This window comes from Thermobia domestica, chromosome 2 (genome assembly GCF_964235325.1).
Source record: "Thermobia domestica chromosome 2, izTheDome1.hap1.1, whole genome shotgun sequence".
Taxonomy (NCBI): domain Eukaryota; kingdom Metazoa; phylum Arthropoda; class Insecta; order Zygentoma; family Lepismatidae; genus Thermobia; species Thermobia domestica.
Genome location: NC_137455.1, coordinates 287,725,587 through 287,743,067, shown reverse-complemented (window position 1 = coordinate 287,743,067; position 17,481 = coordinate 287,725,587). Strand labels below are relative to the sequence as shown.

Genomic DNA, 17,481 nt, shown 5'->3' with positions numbered 1-17,481 from the left:
TACTAGAACCTACATAAAAAAGAGTGTTTATAATTATTGCTGTGCTTAAAACACGTTCAACATATGTGAAATATTTATTGGTATTCCACGTTATTAGAATAGATTGTTACGTAGTTGGATATATAGTAAAATGACTACTGATGTTATTGATATAACTAAACAATTAATAAAGATAACCAAGAAAGTTCTGTCGCTTTTCCACCCACCACCTTCGAACATCGATATGTCACCTAAGACGTACCTGGAAGATCAAAACTAGTCCCCATCAGCATCAGACTATCTTCACCAACGTTCTGGAAGACCATGGATTCCATCGCGGTAGTACTCGGCGGGCCGTGAAGCGAAGAAGGTATGAAGTGCATTTTTCAACTCTACTAGAGATTTGAACTGGCGTCCTCTAAGGTGATTGTCCAAGGAATGGAACTGGTGATAATTGGACGGTACAATGTCCGGGGAGTACGGCGGATGCAAGTGTTTCCCATCCAAGGCGTAGAATGGTTTCCCAGATTATCCTAGCCACGTGGAACTTAGCGTTGTTCTGAAACAGGAGGACCCCTTTGCGATTCAGAAGTGTTGGTTCCAGTTTTGAAGTTTTCTTCAACACGGCTCAACTGCTAACAGTACACAGTTGCATTGATACCCTGACCAGTTGGTAGCAGTTCCCGATGCACGATGCCGCGAGTAGTCCACCAAACACACAGAAAGATCTTCTTCTGGTGCAATGCTTGTTTCGACTGTTTCGGAGCCAGTTCATGGGATGCTATCCAATGATGACGGCGCCGTGGAGCTTCGTACAAGATCCACTTCTCATCACATGTCAAAACCCTGTCCAGAAATGGTTCCTTCCTCAGACGAGACAGTAAAGAAACACAGATGTCTGCTCGTGTTGCCTTCTGACCCGGAGTCAAATCATGTGAATCCCATTGACCTAACTTGTAGTGCTACCTAAGTTGACGGAGGTGTTGTCGAATCGTTTCTCCACTCACACTGAATTGTAGTCTCAGTTCCTCACATGTCTGGCCACTGTTCGCCTCAATAGCTGCCTGAATATCTCCATTTTGTATATGTGTTGGTCTTCCGGCACGTGGTGCGTCTTCGAGTTTTTTCTCACCGTGCTTAAAGTGGTTAAACCACCGTTGCACTGTTCCTGTAGTCACGGCACCCTCACCAAAGTCCTGGCATATTTACCGCCCCGCTGCAGTGGCGTTTTACCCCAGTTTGAACTCGTACTATACATGCCCTTACGACGCTACGGAGGTCCCACGTTCACTCTGTCCTTACGCAAGTTCACGGTGTAACTGAACTGCCACAATCGGGTAGTATGTTGGGTGTACCTTCGCTGACCTTCGCCTTATCTCCATTCACATTTCACTCAATAAAAGGGCCAATTGAACACAGACCTCCACAAAAAGCGACAGAATTTTCTTGGTTACCTTTATACAATATAGCAGTAATCATGTCATCATTAGTAGTATTCAATAACTGCTGTTCGATATTTTTTTTTGTTTATACATATCAGTACATAAATAAAAATAATAACAGTAAATACAATGTAATTGAAGTACTACATATAGGACCTATGTCATGTATTAATTTTTCTTTTTGGAAAATTTGTTTAAAATATTAAAATCGCTGTAATAAAACGTAAAATACAGTTTAGAACTAGGGAAGGTGCCAAAAAGTCACTTTGCCAGGGTGAAAATTTTGCCTTGTTCGCCCATCAGGATCGAGGTGTAGAATTTTTCCAGTGATGTCTTGCATACTATTTCTCGTTTATCAATTGTGAATAGAAGAGACGTATTGATAGAAGAAGAGCAATTTGTAAGTCAGTATAAGAATTTCAACCTTGTTCATGAAAACAACTGTAGAAAGTTAAAGATGATGGTTTACAGTAAGGTTCTAAAACCGAACAAAAAAAAAAAAATTGAAATGATGAAGAGCAAAGCTGTTCTAATATCATGAGAAAATGTTTCAAGTAATTATGTGTTGTGCACTTTCTGTTTTACCAGTATATGAACTTTCCACCCAGTCTGGTCTGTTTATTAATTTGATGACATGAAGATTACCTTTTCAAGATTCGCCTAATAACCTTTATCAATTGAATTTACAGATAAAAGATCAAGGTAAAATGTAGACGAATTCTGAATTCAAAATCCACTTTTCAAGTATCGCCTAATGCGAAATTATGTTGGTACCACACACAAGGAATTACTCAAAAAATTATTTAATTAAAGTGAGAATATTATACATATCAAAACAGTGTGATCATAATTATATGACTTTGTACACTGAGCTATGAGAAAGTTACAACAAAAGATTAGAGATACCATAAAATAAAGTAACATAATTTCTAAAATTCTACAATGATATTAGTGTTTAGCGAAAAACGTTGGCAAAAAATAAGGCATGCACCAGTCAATAGAACTTATTGTGCTGCGTGAGTGTGGAAACTCATGCGTAATTTTTGAGAATATGGAGAAAAACAAATTTATTTTTAAACATAAAATTGCTACTGTACAAGAACCATGCCAGTTACTGAGAAGAAACTAATACTGAAATATACCCTCAGTACGATCTTCATTGAAACACCAGAAAAACGACAATGTATACTACGATCGATGAGATATAGCCTAAAATGTAATCTATTCTCACATTTTCATTTCTGTTCAACTAATGAATTGTCCAAAGATAAGACATATATCATACGAGAGATCACACCCACTTGGACAAAGTAATATTATTTGTAAACGTTATTTGGTTTACTTTCTACTTTTAGTCCTGCATTTGATTTTTTGAAAAGAGACGGCGTATACCACAGATTTATGAAAAGGAAAAAAAAGGAAGTAAGTGGTATGGAGTAGATATGTCCCACGTTGTTCTTACATTTGACCTTGAAAGTACTTAGTGTACTTAATTTTGGCACATATACTCTTAATTTGTAGTAAATATATCCCACATTGTCGGCAAATTTGACACTGAAAACCCTAAGACAATGATGTACCAACTGAACCATGGTCGCTCAAAATATAATTAGTATAGGTATTATTTTTCTTTATTTTGCGAAGCAGATTAAACACAAATATCGCTCAAAAAAATTAATAGCCCCATAAGTGCTCCCTAAATTCAATCCTAGCTACGCTACTGTTTGTAAGATTGTTCTGTTCCATATGAAGATGAAGAGGTTAGCAGAAGACCGTGGAGCATGGATGCTTCTCAGTTGCAGCAAGTGGCCTGCCGATAATGGCAGAATACCTATGATGATGATGACGATATGTAAAATAAGGCAACTTTTTTTTAATGTCAGCTGTAATTTAAGTTAACGGTTTGATTATCCCTTTTTATTTATTTATTTATTTATTTATTTATTTATTTGTATTTTCATGTGAAATGGGTTACACGAACATACAAGGAATAACATAGACAGAAGCTTCCAGAAAAGATGTATTTAGATATTTTATACTCAAGGGGGAACTAGTTTTTGTGAAAGGAAATTACAATTTCATAATTCGGTTTGTCCGAACAGAATTGAAAGTCTTTTGCAAATGTTATGCGTAATCGCATTTCCATTATCTAAGTTATACACCAAAATCACAGTCACCACTGTTCAAGTGATCAGCGTGAGCGTCTTTGGTGTATGCGGGTCATGCATTCGATTCCTGGTGGCGATAACGGAGAGAAGTAAAATAAATTTACCTACTTCATATTTTGTTTCGTTCTTTCTACCATTCAGTCTGAATATCTGGAAATTAGTAATAACCAGTATAGTAGAATTACATCTCGAGCCGCAACTATCGGTGTAGCATGCAGTACTACGCATCGGAGCCCCTCGACACTGGGGTCAAGGCCCGCGCCATAACGAGAATTTGAAAATTATATTATATACCTAGGTATTTATTGAATATCTAAATTGCTGTGTTATTTATTTTGTGTGAGATTTGTACATGTTAAAGTTTCCTATTACTGGCAAACTTGATTTGATTTCCTCCTTATTGCTAACATGCAGGTAATGTTTAAAAAGTAAAAATCATTTAAACATTAAAACAATTAACATACCTCGTATCGCATTGTACAACGCACAATACCTTCCTGGTAGTCAGCTTAGGCTAGGCTCTTCAATGCAGAAGAGTCACTGACACGACGGAGAAGCTGATTATCAATGTATCATAATAAATTATCAGTAGATACGTATATCACACACTTTATGCTTCATACGTCTTTGTTGAAGATCTAGTAGGCTGATTTGTTTTGTTTTAATGGTCTCACTCATTGGTAGCTCTCAGAATGAGAGAGCTAGGGCCCCAAAGAAACAATGAATTGCAGAATTAATCGGGGAACCACAAATATAAAACATTTCAAAGGAGTCTGTCGTTATGGCTTCTGACAAAAAGGTTAAGTTTCAACTGTTATTTTCAAATTGCCCCTAAACTTTGGCCAACTCAGTGATTAGGAGGCACCAAAAATATCTTCCTGCAGCGAAGCCCTTAAGAGATTTATTACGGCACTGAGTATGTTACGAAATACTCAAAATTGATCGTATATTCTGATATTTCTAATTTCCATTCAATTTTTGTGCCGGCGGCTTTCATAGTGACATGGTACATGTAAAGATTTAATTGGATGGTAAATCTACAGTTGAAAATTCATATGTAAAATATAGAGGCTACCAACACTAAAGTTTGACATTTTCCGTTTCAAGCACTGGTTACACTGGTTATATAGGAAATGTTTCGAAAACTGGGGGAATGGTAATCTTAAAGAAATGGAAAGGAAGGACCCTCTAAATTTGAGCACCTATTTTTGCGTGAAATTATTTTTGATATGCAGATCACCAAATTCAGCAGTTGTTGTTGAGTTTTAAAGCTATTTTATTATTTCGAAAACCGAAATTAAATTTCTATTTTTATAAAAGATGTTTGATTTTTTAAAAAAACAAAAAGAAAATTCTTTTTAAAACCTAAAGATGTTTTCGGTTCTTGAAACGGAAAAACCGGTTTGGTGTTTGAAACCGAAAAGCAGCTTTCCTTTCTAAAACCGGAAAACTCAATAAATCGATTTTCAAATAAAAAAAAAACGAAAATGTAATGAAATATTAATAACACTAGTTGGGACGCATGCTTAATCAGTGGCAGCCTGTACGTAGGACGAACCGAGCAACTACCGTCCGGTTGCCCCGTGCCTCGCGCTTCAGATTCTTTTAAAGATTATTTATGAACGATACATTATGCGTCATTCAATAACATTCTGAAGTTTGCAAAATACTAGAATAGTCAAGATTACAATTCCTACAAGTAGCTCCTCTGCAGGATACTAACATACATGCACCATCAATAGAAATATTCCCGTTATTCTTACCATCTAGAATTAGTGAGTCGAAGTATTCAGAGAATTAGTGAGTCGTGTTGCCCTTAAATTTATCCTTGAGTATTTCTGTGGGCGCAGATGGATAGAATTGTAAAATTGAAATCACATTTTCTGACCAGTCTTGCACAAACAACACCTTTCTGAAACGATATAGCACCCTGAAACTAAAAACATGTTTATTTCTCAGTACCACATAGGTTAGGTTGCTTTAGTATAAAGAAAGCTATGGCAATGCATTTTAGAGAGCCTATTTGCCATTGTTCCCTTTCTAGCTTCGCATAATTTAGCATTCAGGATTAACAGAGAAAATCTGAACGATGATTTTAGCGAACTTTTTTTTGGATAGTCAAGTAAATTGTTAGATTTGATACAATTTTACGCCAAGTGACGAACAAGGAGGTTCAGTATCTCGGAAAAATATTTAAAATTAATTTATAATGCCCATTGCAAGCAAAAGAGAAAGTTTAACGAAAATTGTTTTAAAAAACCAGTACTACTCCATTGTCTTTATCGTATATGAAATATTGTTTTATTGAGCAGCTATCCATGATATTGTGATTAGTAAATAAAGATATTGTTGAAGAAATCGAGAATAGTTCTATATTTCCTTTTGGATATTTCTCTGCCCTCGACTCTTTTTACTTTGGATATCAATGTTTAACAATGAAAATGCTTCGGAGATAAAAGTAACATTTCTTACTAATTTTAGGGTGCTGATAACGAATACGAAATTAGTTTTTGAAGATTGGTTCGGGTTTCAAAGAAATACGCTATCACCAGATGTGCTCCGGTGGGCAAATAAGGGTTCGTGGCAACAGGAGCTGTTTACTTATTTCAATAAACTTCCATTGTTTGACGGTTAGTTTCATTGCTATACTCAGGGACATACGCAGGGGTGGGTCCTGCGGGTCTTGACCCCCAAAATTCCATTTCTTTGTAAATTTAATCTAATTTCAGGTCCAATTTTACGATTTTTAATATAATTTAGCCTCAAATTGTATTTGGATCCCCCAAAATGCTTGGGACCCCTCCCGAAATGAATTCCAGCGTACCTGCATGAACACGTCAAAATTCCCTGGAACAGTATTTTTATTGTAAAGTGACACAGTGTGTTGTAACAATGTAACTGGTCTTAGGAGTAAACTTAACATAGAAGATAATCCCGAAAATGGTGGCTATTCATAGACGCATCAAAACTATTCTTCAAATATATTCTGAATAAAACTTCTACAAATTGCTGAAACTAAAATCAGGTAGGGAATCCTTATTGGCCCTCAAATTCGCTAACTCCTCGATGATCCTGAATTTGATGCAGTGTTAGAATATAAGGAGAGGATTGCATGGGATTCTTTCCGAAAAGTGGCGAGGTATGTGTTGGGAAACGAGCGGCCTCAGAACTATAAGCATCTAATATCTTCTACCAAACGATGGGGTGTAATATGTCACTAAAAATGCATATAATCTCCCACATAGATTTCTTCCCAGAAAATTGCGGAGCAGTCATTGATGAACATGGGGAGCATTTGTACCAAGTTATGATCGAGAAACGATATCAAGGCTACTAGAGTTAAGTCTGCGCTTGCCAATTGTTGTTGGTCAATCGCTAGAGATGTTGCAGAACCAAAACAAGAGACAGGCAAAGAATCGCTATTTGTAATATCCATGTAAGTTATGTTTTATCCCTTTCATTTTATATAGTTTTCATTTCTTATTGACGCTTTTATATTATTAGGAACAAACCCTGTACCAAGCGCGCACATAATCAATTACCATACCCTATAACCCATATATCAAGTGATCTTTTGTCTTATATGCAGAGGATCTAACGTTATAACAAAACGCAAATTTCCTCTCTATACATACGAACATCATTTTATATATCTTTATTTTATATCTCACTTTTCCCTATAAAAAATTTTGATGTTGTCAAGCATGATTTAGAAATACTTTTCCCTCATAATTATTGTAGATATTGCAATGTTATTCACACACGTAGTTTCAAGGTATATTGTATTTTGCTACCTGTAGCTGGGACCGCACCAGGGAGCACTACATTTGAAGAAAAGGATTTTTTGGACGGAAAATTCTCAATTTTACCCCAATTTTCCCTTATTTCGTACAGCATACACACACACATTCTCATGGTTCCATTTGAAAGCATGTTTTATTATGAAGAGAATGATGTATGAATCGTACTCAAATAAATAGTACTGTTTGGATTCTTTTTATTTTATATCTCACTTCTCCCTATATGAAATTTGGTATTGTCAAGCAAAACTGAGAAATATATTTTTCCCTCACAAGTATTGTAGATATTACAATGAAACTTGGCACATGTATTACGTATAAACTACAGTAGTTTTAAAGGTATGTTATATTTGGGTATTTAGTCGGGGCCGTACCAGGGGGTGCTACATAAAAAAAATGAACGCATAGTACAATTTGCAAGCTTAGTTTATTCTCAAGCGAATGACATATGAACCACGATACTCGGATGAACAAAATTGAAGCAATAGCTACTTAAGTGAAAGGTCAAACGGAAAATTTAAGAATCTAAAAGTGTCAACACTACATAACACATATTTCTGTCAATTACACTTAAACTCGAACCAATTCAGGACATTTTTATTTTTATTTTCGTATTCAGCATCCTCATTCCCATAAGAAAATGTACTTTTCTTTTCCGAAGCATTAAAAAGTTAAAATTAGTTGTTCAGTGTTTTGTATCATGCAACCGGCGAAGTGCCCCGTGGAGCTCCCTCGTCTCAGGTCCTGCAAAGGCTAAGGCCGCCTCTGTTCTGAACCACTTATTCTTGAGTTGGTAGTATCACACACACACACACACACATTATGCTTAAAGATAAGAATAATAAATAAAAAGGAGAGGAAGATTGATATAAGCAAATGAACAATCAATCACAGACAAAACAAATATAGAAATAGAAGGAAAACAAAAAGTAAAATATAATTTTGTGAATGACTATATTAGCTTTAATTTTTAAAGCAAAATTTCTTGTGTTCGAATATTCTTTATTAGATGATATTAGAATATCAGGAAGAACACAAACATTTTTAAATAAAATTTTGTGCGAGAACAACAAAAAGAATTGATGAGGAAAATTCAATAACTTCGTTTGAATTAGCGAGCTAAAAAACGTTCAAAAGCGGTAAAAAATGTAGGAATATTTTGACTTATTTTTATATTTTTAATTTTTATTATAATTTAATTATTTACAAATTAATTTATTTTATTATTTATTATTTTCATTAACAAGTCATGATATTTAAAGACAGTGAGGAACATGAATGGTTGAGCAGACTCAAAGGTGTTAACGCACTATTCATAGTTAATACGTTTATTATTTGTACACCGATGAATAAATACGGTATATGACGATAGTTTGTGTTACTGTTACCATGTACGAAGTACAAATTACCACAGAAACTTATAACAAAAGTCATATTTTATGTTTTGTAAAATAGATTTCAAGGTGTAATTTTATTTTGGAAAAATAGCATTTTTTGCGGAAGAAATTAACAGTTTTATAAACAGGCATTTTGATGTCAAATATGTGTTCTTGCCTTTTAGGGTTCACCTCTTGTAATTCAAGTACAATTTGTAAATTTAATCAAAATGTTCGTTTGCGTTATAGCAAAATATTTGTGAGGTTTCATCCTCATATATGTGTCTTGATTACTTTTCTTTCATTGCACACCATTACGAAATTATGTTATGAAATTCTTGTGATAGCTTATTCTCCTTATTTTTGTTTCTTTCCACCGCAGCTGTTTACCTGGGAGAGCAGTGTTTCTACGACGAGTCTTGCAATTACACGGACCAACACGCGACGTGCAAACAGATCGACCACAACGCCATTTGTCATTGCAAACCTGGGTATCACAGCGTCTCCCTCCAGCGTCACCCGAAGAAACATTTCTGCGCAGAAGGTAAGTAGTGTACGTAGACACTCCGTAAAGTTTATACACAATGGGAAAATGGTTGATTCCCTGACTTTCCTCAATGATAAAGCGGAAGTTAAAATAGACTGGACTCGTTTCTCTTAACCTATTTTCTTCGAGACGGAGAAAAAAAGACTTCCTTATGTAATCATTATCCATAATTTATTTATAGATATCCTTAATTCTGATCCTAATTAATATAATTGACTTTTGTAGGAATTCTGCAATGGATCGCTTCTTAAAAACGGTTGCTTGGTTAGAGTTTAAATACATTTTCGGCTGCGAGGCAATAAGAGACGAAACTTTCTGCGTAAAGTGGAATCAGAACCACTGCTAAACATGAGCTCCTACGTGGCTAAGCGGTTAACATACGCACCTTTGACGTAGAAGGCCCGGGTTTGATTCCCGACGGGAACTCGTGTGTTTCAGATTCCACGTTGATCAGTAGCTTCCGTCTCATATAGCCTCGCTGCTGAAAGCGATGTTAAAATCAACTCAACCAAGAGAAACCTCTCCGTCGAGAATGAAACCCGAGTTGTTATACCCATAATGTTTGAAAAAGCATTGAATTTGCCTTAGAAGCCCTACTTATGCGTATTTTTTCTATACTCAAAAGAGAGAGAGAGAAATAGGCTATTTTTTCTTTATTTTTCTTTATTATTATTTCGTATTTAGACTTCTCAAAACATGAACTTAGTTTTCCATTGATATTTTCGGTACCACAACATTTTGATAGCTTTGATAGTTTGGTATATGTAGACATTTCATTATTTTTAGATATTTTTCGAAATTTTAATCACGTGGTCAGACATTTTTAATGAGGCCTAATGCCAAGTTTCTTCTTATGATGAGAGATTTGTCAACTACTCTATTTTGGGCGTAAAATTTTAATCTTCTGTTCTCACTAAGGATATGTATGCATTGTAATCAAAGTAACATAATAAAAAGTTATGTGAGCTAATTAATAAATGATCAACTGGCGCCTACTGGCAAAGTTGGACACTATTAGAGAATTGTCAACTATGCCTAAACCCTGTTCGGCCTAAGCTCTAAACTGCGATAAACAAAGCCACGTGAAACTAAATCTCGCTGATTTGCTGTTGGTCTACCGACGCTTGTGCTTCTCCGCAAAATACTTCATTATGATTTGATTATTACTTTCACTATGAAGCTCCATATAAAACTGCTACATTATTATAAATTACAAAAATATAATACGGGTTATCTAATAAAACAGCAATCGAGTGTATTTAATGAAATAATAGAAATAAACACTAAGCATGCGCAGTAATTATGGCGCCAATTCAACTGTGAAGACGTATTCTGTTTCTAAGTCTGAAAGGTGGCTGACATGAATTCCGGTTCAGCGAGTGTTGTGGTGAAACACCAAGGTAAACCTTTACTCACTAAGCAACAATTGTATACCAGCGAAATTCAAATATATATATATATATATTTTTTTTAATCTTTCGAGTTTTTTTCCTTCTTTTCTGCTGCTGCTGTATCTGAACAACACGAGACAGTATTGTCAAAATGCACTTGTATAATTTGCTCCTCCCCGTGGGGAGTGGGAGTGATACATCACTAGCCAATCGTACTTGTGACCAGCGGAAGGATACAAATATTTTGTTTATCGGAGTTCAGAGCTTACGCTGAACAGAAAATAATACAAATATGTGAAAGTGCACACAGGAGGAAGTAATAGGGTTTTGAAGTGAAGTTTAGCATTGAAAGTTTATAAAAACACCTTCTAATACAGCCTGTATCTACCAGCAACAATTACAGCGGATCTGAGCAATTTAGATATGCATACGAAAAAGCCGAGCAACTTGGGTGAATAATCTGTTGATCAAATGTTGATGTGTTCAAATCCTTTTCCTTTCGCTCGCACGCATTAAATCCTGTTTCTTATTGACTCCCAATGTTAAACTTCGAACTCTTATTACTTCTCTCCCCATGTGTATGTCCACAAGATATTTCCACTGGGCACCAGCTGACCATTTCCGAGTAAGTACTAAATATGTTCAAAAATTCATTTCAAACAGTTTTCCTGCTTTCCAGTGATGATCAGAGAGATAACCTTAATGTCACATTTATCCCCCTTTCCCCCTTTTCCCCCTTAAAAGCGAAATTTTGAAGACAATGTAGCACGTGCTCACTTTTTTCTAAAAATAAAGCTTTTATACATCAAGTTTCACCTCTATAATACAAGGGACTCGTGAAATACTTTATGTTTGACACACCTTTTATATTCCTCTATCTTTTACGTTAAACATGTTAATGAATGTAATGCTTCATCCACTTTGCTGTGATGACGAGACATACAATCTCGATGTCATTCTTAAATACCGAGAAAAAGATACAGAAATTGCCCCTTTTTATCCCTTAAAAGCGAAATTTTTAAAACAAAAAAACCTACGTACATACGCAATTGCTTTTAATAAAAATGTATATACCAAGTTTTATTTTCCTAGCATAAGATATTCTATTTTCGTCAAACATTTTAACACCCCCTCTTCTCCCTTTAGATATGTACTCGTATTTTTTATAATAATTACGTCATCAATACCTAATTCGAGGTAGTTGTAAGTTATGTTCGAAACTTAATTTGAAACTATTTAGACATTTTTAGTTATGTTAGACAACGTCTTTTTCATTTGTATAATATTGATATAAATGAACAGTATTGTGCTGTTCTGTATGTATAAGTTACTTCTTGATATAAAAATGAGTTGTAATGTTTAATGTGGTGAACAATATATAACAACATTTTTCATGTTATCAACAGTCAAGCTGTAAATTTTGTCTGCGAGATTTATCTTCCATTAAATGTGATCTATCACACTAGTAGCAATTTAAGTTTGAATGCTGAAACATTGCTGTTTCATTTATCAAGAAAATTTCTTTCCTGTCCAGCCATTATTTTGTCAATAGCTTACGCAACACTGACACCAGGCAATTTGCATACTGTCATTAAAACACTTCAAGGTACATTTTTCTCAACATTCTCAGATTTAGTTGAATCTTTTCATCAACAGCTTTACAATACTGAAAATTCATAATGTACTAGCTACTATTAGTCATAACTTAAAAAGTATTTCTGAGGCAATAAAAATTAAACTGGATACAAAAGCAATACAATGTTTAGATTGCTCATCTTGGAAAAGTTTCTTTGCTACTGAAATCATACACTTTTATTTCTTAGTAAATTATTTATTACTGCTGCAACATGAGTCTTTAACCATAACTTTTATCCACATCAATCGAGTCTGGATCTTGCTCTTCAGAGCCGGTTTCACCCAGACAGAGCCAGTGATCCAGACAAATTTAGCAATCTGGATAGAGCCGATGACTTGGAAGTAACCGAAATATCAACTCTACAACATTTTATAGGATTAATGATGTCCATCTGGGACGTACGAAAAAGGTGGGTCCTAGGTGCCCGTACCCCCAAAGTTATTACTTTTCTCTAAATGTAGTGTAAGTTTAGGAGTGAGTTACAAATTTTAATATAATTTATCGTCATATTCAATTTTGGCTCCTTTGAAAAGCTTTGGATCCCCCGAAATAAATTCGTGCGTACATTCTTGATGTTCACTATTCGAGCTCCAACATGTACGTGTACCGGGGGAAAGGACTAGAATTACATTAAGAGTTTCATACAAATTTTCCTTGTGTATGACAATGTTTCATCGTCTCGGAATCTATTCGGGACATACCGGGTCTTACTGCTTCCAGCTCAAGAAATTTATAACCAGTTTCATCACTCCTTCCTAATAAAAGGCATAATACAACGTTGGTTCCAATTCCAATGGGTAAGACCTGACTGTGATTAGATACATTTTTTTCTAAAACGAGGTTCAATTCCCGCGGAAGCTCATGTGGTTCGAATTCCATGTTAAACTGTAGATCCATATCTTATATAGAATCGTTGTTGAAAGGAAAGCTGAACTCAAGTCAACTACAGTAAGAGCTAAAAATGGACATTCTAGAAGGGGTTTTGCAGACCATTTTCTTCATAATGTTTCATTCGTATTGAACACAAAAATGCCTACGTATAAGAACAAAAAATCTGCAAAACCTTCAAAAATATTCAGAAAGCTCTAAATGAAGTTTGATGTAGAAGCTTGTACCGAAAATTCTAACAAGCAAAGAAGACTACTTTACTACCATTACTTATTAAATTTAATCAGTTGCTACATTTGCTAATGAAACGTGTCCGTTACTTGTTTTTTCTGAAATATATGCAAAGGAAAAGGAGGTTTCGACGTTGGTATATAAACAAATCAGGAAAGAGATAATGGATCAGTGAGCCACTCACTGGATTTATCGCTATTTTGTCAGTTTGTAACACCATTATAGTCACGGAACGTCAAACTTGTGTTGAGTTCCTGAAAGCTTAAAGTTCTTAATATATTTCAGATTCTGTCGAGAATCAAATTCAATATATACATGTTTCAAGATGAAGTGTCCTCATCTATTCAAATAAATCGTGTTTCACCATGTAAGGAACAATATTATTACTAACTTCCAGTACTTTGCTCTTCATTGCAGTTTATTTTAGTACAAACCATTGCTTAATTTATTACAAAAGTGTTCATAATTTTCTAACATTATCTTCGACATTTTCTCGTATAGATGTATTCATTTTTTCTATCTACTTATTTATGTAATGAATTGTAACGGGATAGTGATATTTTGAATTATGCTTTCTGTTTGTTTAGAAGTAAAGATGAGTACTATATATTTTTTTCTCTTTCTATTTCTTATTTTCTTTTGTATTCCCTTCTGATGCATGTGTATGAACGTATACATTATACACAATCACTTAAGTATGTGCATCATTTTATCTATACATAGTCAATCATAGAAATGTATTTTATATGTTATATATAATCAAGATTGATTTCTTTGTTTCTCATTGTATTGTTTAATATGTCTTCAGCATTGTCGTTCGTTTATTTTAGTGTTTATTTTATATGTAATAAGTTTCATTTTCACTTTTCATGTTTTATTTTCTGTGTTGTTTTGTATGTCGGTAACTCTTTAACGTACCTAAGTTTATATCGTTTTTATTCTCGTCGTAAAAAAAAAAAAAACTCTATTATGAGATCCGACTATACAAGAAAAATGTAAATGGTTGAGTGGAAGAAAAGGTTATGCCTTGACTCCGCTATTTTAAATAATAAATAAATAAATAAATAAATAATAGTTCCAGAAATAAAGATGATGAAAGCCAATATGCTGGTAATCATATACCAAAGTATTGAAATCCATCTCGTTCATCATAGTTGTTTATGGACTGTAATAGAAGAGAACGTAATTTAGTTTTCAGCTGTAAACCTATTCTTAGTTTTTACTATTAGAAAAATCTAAAATGTTGGTTGGACAATGTTGCTACGTAGTTTGAATATGTGATTCGATTATATTGAATTTTCTGCTCATTAGTTACGAAGCGGATTACTTCTCTTTGGTAATATCGGTTTATAGACTTACTAGGATAATAAAAGTAGTTCATGATTATATCTGTCTTTAATTATACTAGAGGTTTGACGTGTGTATTTAAATATCTAACAGTGGCGACGAGGAAGTTTCGATAGAATTGAAAGAATGTCAGAATCACACGCAGGAGGAAGACTACAATTTTTTGTACCTCAGGATCCAGAAGACGGTGATATAGAAGCTTATGTAGAAATATTTGAACAATATTGTATTGTATTGGTGTCACCAAGGAAGGTCGCAGATTTAAAATATGTTGATTTAGTGGATGCATTAGTGAAACAATACGGACAATCTACAAATTACCTTGTGAAAAGGTTCAAATTTCATTCTTTAAGACAAAAGTATGGTCAATCGATCCAAGAATATTTAGTAGAGCTAAAAACACAAGCAAATAAATATGCAGTTGAGAAAGGCTTACATGAAGCAATGCAAGACCAACTAGTATTTGGCATTTACAGTAAAGTGACACGGGATAAAAAATATTATCTGAGGCATAATTAACTTTCACCAGAGCAAAGGGTATAGCTTTACAGATGGAATTATTGGAGAAAGAAGTGCATATATTTAAGCACGGGAAGCAAGAACAAGTTGATAAACTGAAAAGATCACAGAAACGCAGTCAAAAACGACCTAACTTAAAAATCAAATGTGGAAATTGTGCAATAACACACGAAATGAAAAGATGTCCAGCTTCGGGAGTTCAGTGTCACAACTGTAAAAGATATAGTCATTTTGCTAAAGTGTTATAGAGTCAAAAAATATAATAAATATTTGACATCAGCATCTGAACAGTCCAGTACCAATAAGACAAGTACCGATACCAAAAGTACAACATTAACGGAATTAGTTTCCATAAAGAAAGACACAAAATTATACGACAAAGTCACAGATTATATGGTAGAAAAAGGTTCAGAAAAGCAATTCAACAAACGGGAGGAAGGAATAGATGAAGAAAAGGCAAATGATGCATTAGAACTGTTAAGGCTAGACTCGTTAGAACACAAAACAGGATTCACCAGGATGAATGAATGTTGTAGGGTAACGTTACAATGTGGACAACACAATTTAAATTTCAAATTGGATACTGGAGCAGCAGTAACTACAATTCCTAAAGTCACCTACTTGAAGAAGTTTAAGTAATGTATAAATTAGAAAAAAACATGTAACATTGTTACAGCAAATAATAGAAAGATTCCAATTGTGGGTCAAGTCAAAGTACCAGTAACTCCTAGAGTAGGTGTTAAGCAATTACCAATAATCGTGACTGAAACAAACGGAATGAACCACATTTTAGGACGTGATTGGATCGACCTGATGTATCCCAGACGGAGAAAAAAGTTCAAAATCCATTTTCATAACCTGACCGGTGGACAAAAAAAAATTACCGATGCCAAGACAGCCTGAAAACCAGGAGATCTTATAAAACAAAAAAGAAAAGGGGAGAAACTGGACGAATAAATATACAACAAAAAATATGAGAGGCAAGACGGCGAGGATGAAGCTTGGAAAGTGTGGCTGGACAGAAAGTCAAGGAGAGAGGAAAGAAGGAACAAAGAGGTAGAAGAGGACGAATCTTGTAAAATGTGTCTGGACAGCAAACCAACGAAAAAATGAATTGAAATCTTTGAGTTTTACGTTCCACGGTTATTCCGGTTAGTCTAAAGGAGACGGTGATGATGAGTAATGAATGAAATTGTTTAATGAAGAAAGTGGGAGAAAACGGGAGAACCCCGAGAAAACCTACGCACACGGTGCTTGTCCACCACAAAATTCACCTGGCGGGAACTGGGATCGAACCCGAGACCCCAAGCACCAGAGGTGAATGCTCTACCACTGAGCCATCGCGGCCCCAAGCAAACCAAGGAGAGAGAGAAAAGAAAGAAGAAAGATGTGGCAGACGACGATACGTGAAGGATATGATTGACCTAAAAAAAGGGATGGGAGGAATATTGTTAGGAAGAAATCTTGAAGAACACGGGTAATTGGGTAATCAGTCTATACCACACGAAATATGGTTGGACAATGTTGCTACGTAGTTTGTCTGTGATAAGATTATTTTGAGTTTTCTGTTTATTAGTTACGAAGTGGATTACTTCTCTTTGGTAATATTGGTTTATAGATTTACTAGAATAATAAAAGTAGTTCAAGATTATATCTGTCTTTAATTATACTAGAAGTTTGACTTGTGTATTTAAATATCTAATACATATCTACAGTTTAAGATTGAATACAAACTTAATGAGTTCCCATAGAGAACTACATACGAGTTTTTGGAAGGGGTAAATTGCAGTGATACTAATCACTTACACTCGAATGAACCCTGAAATTATTTATTGATTTTAATTACTTGATGTTCAGTAACAAGTTATTCAATGTGAACGAAGTAAAACAGTTAAAAATTTTGAATTGAATTAGAGGAATCAAAGAAAGACATTGAAAATTTATTCAATAAACAAACTACAAAGTAAGAGCTCACATAGTAATTTTAGGAAGTTGCTTTTGAAATCCACCAATTTGAAGATGAATTTTCATTATGTTGAGTCAAAGTTACCACAGAAATCTTCAGACCTCTTCAAATACATCTTTAGGTAGGGTTGCTGTAATTTTTTGATCCAAAATACGGACAAGCCTTAAAATGACGACCCATCAAAGATACGG

The 17,481-nt window shown here is 34.6% G+C and overlaps 1 protein-coding gene across 2 annotated transcripts in view; it reads left to right on the top strand.

Moving 5' to 3' along the window:
* Window positions 1–17,481, top strand: part of LOC145678552 (uncharacterized) — a 273,608-nt gene that overhangs the window by 202,794 nt on the left and 53,333 nt on the right. For both annotated transcript variants that reach the window (XM_081748837.1, XM_081748836.1), the window contains exon 3: window positions 9,148–9,309. In XM_081748837.1, coding sequence (XP_081604963.1) covers window positions 9,148–9,309 — 162 coding nt within the window. The remainder of the gene's footprint in view (window positions 1–9,147; window positions 9,310–17,481) is intronic.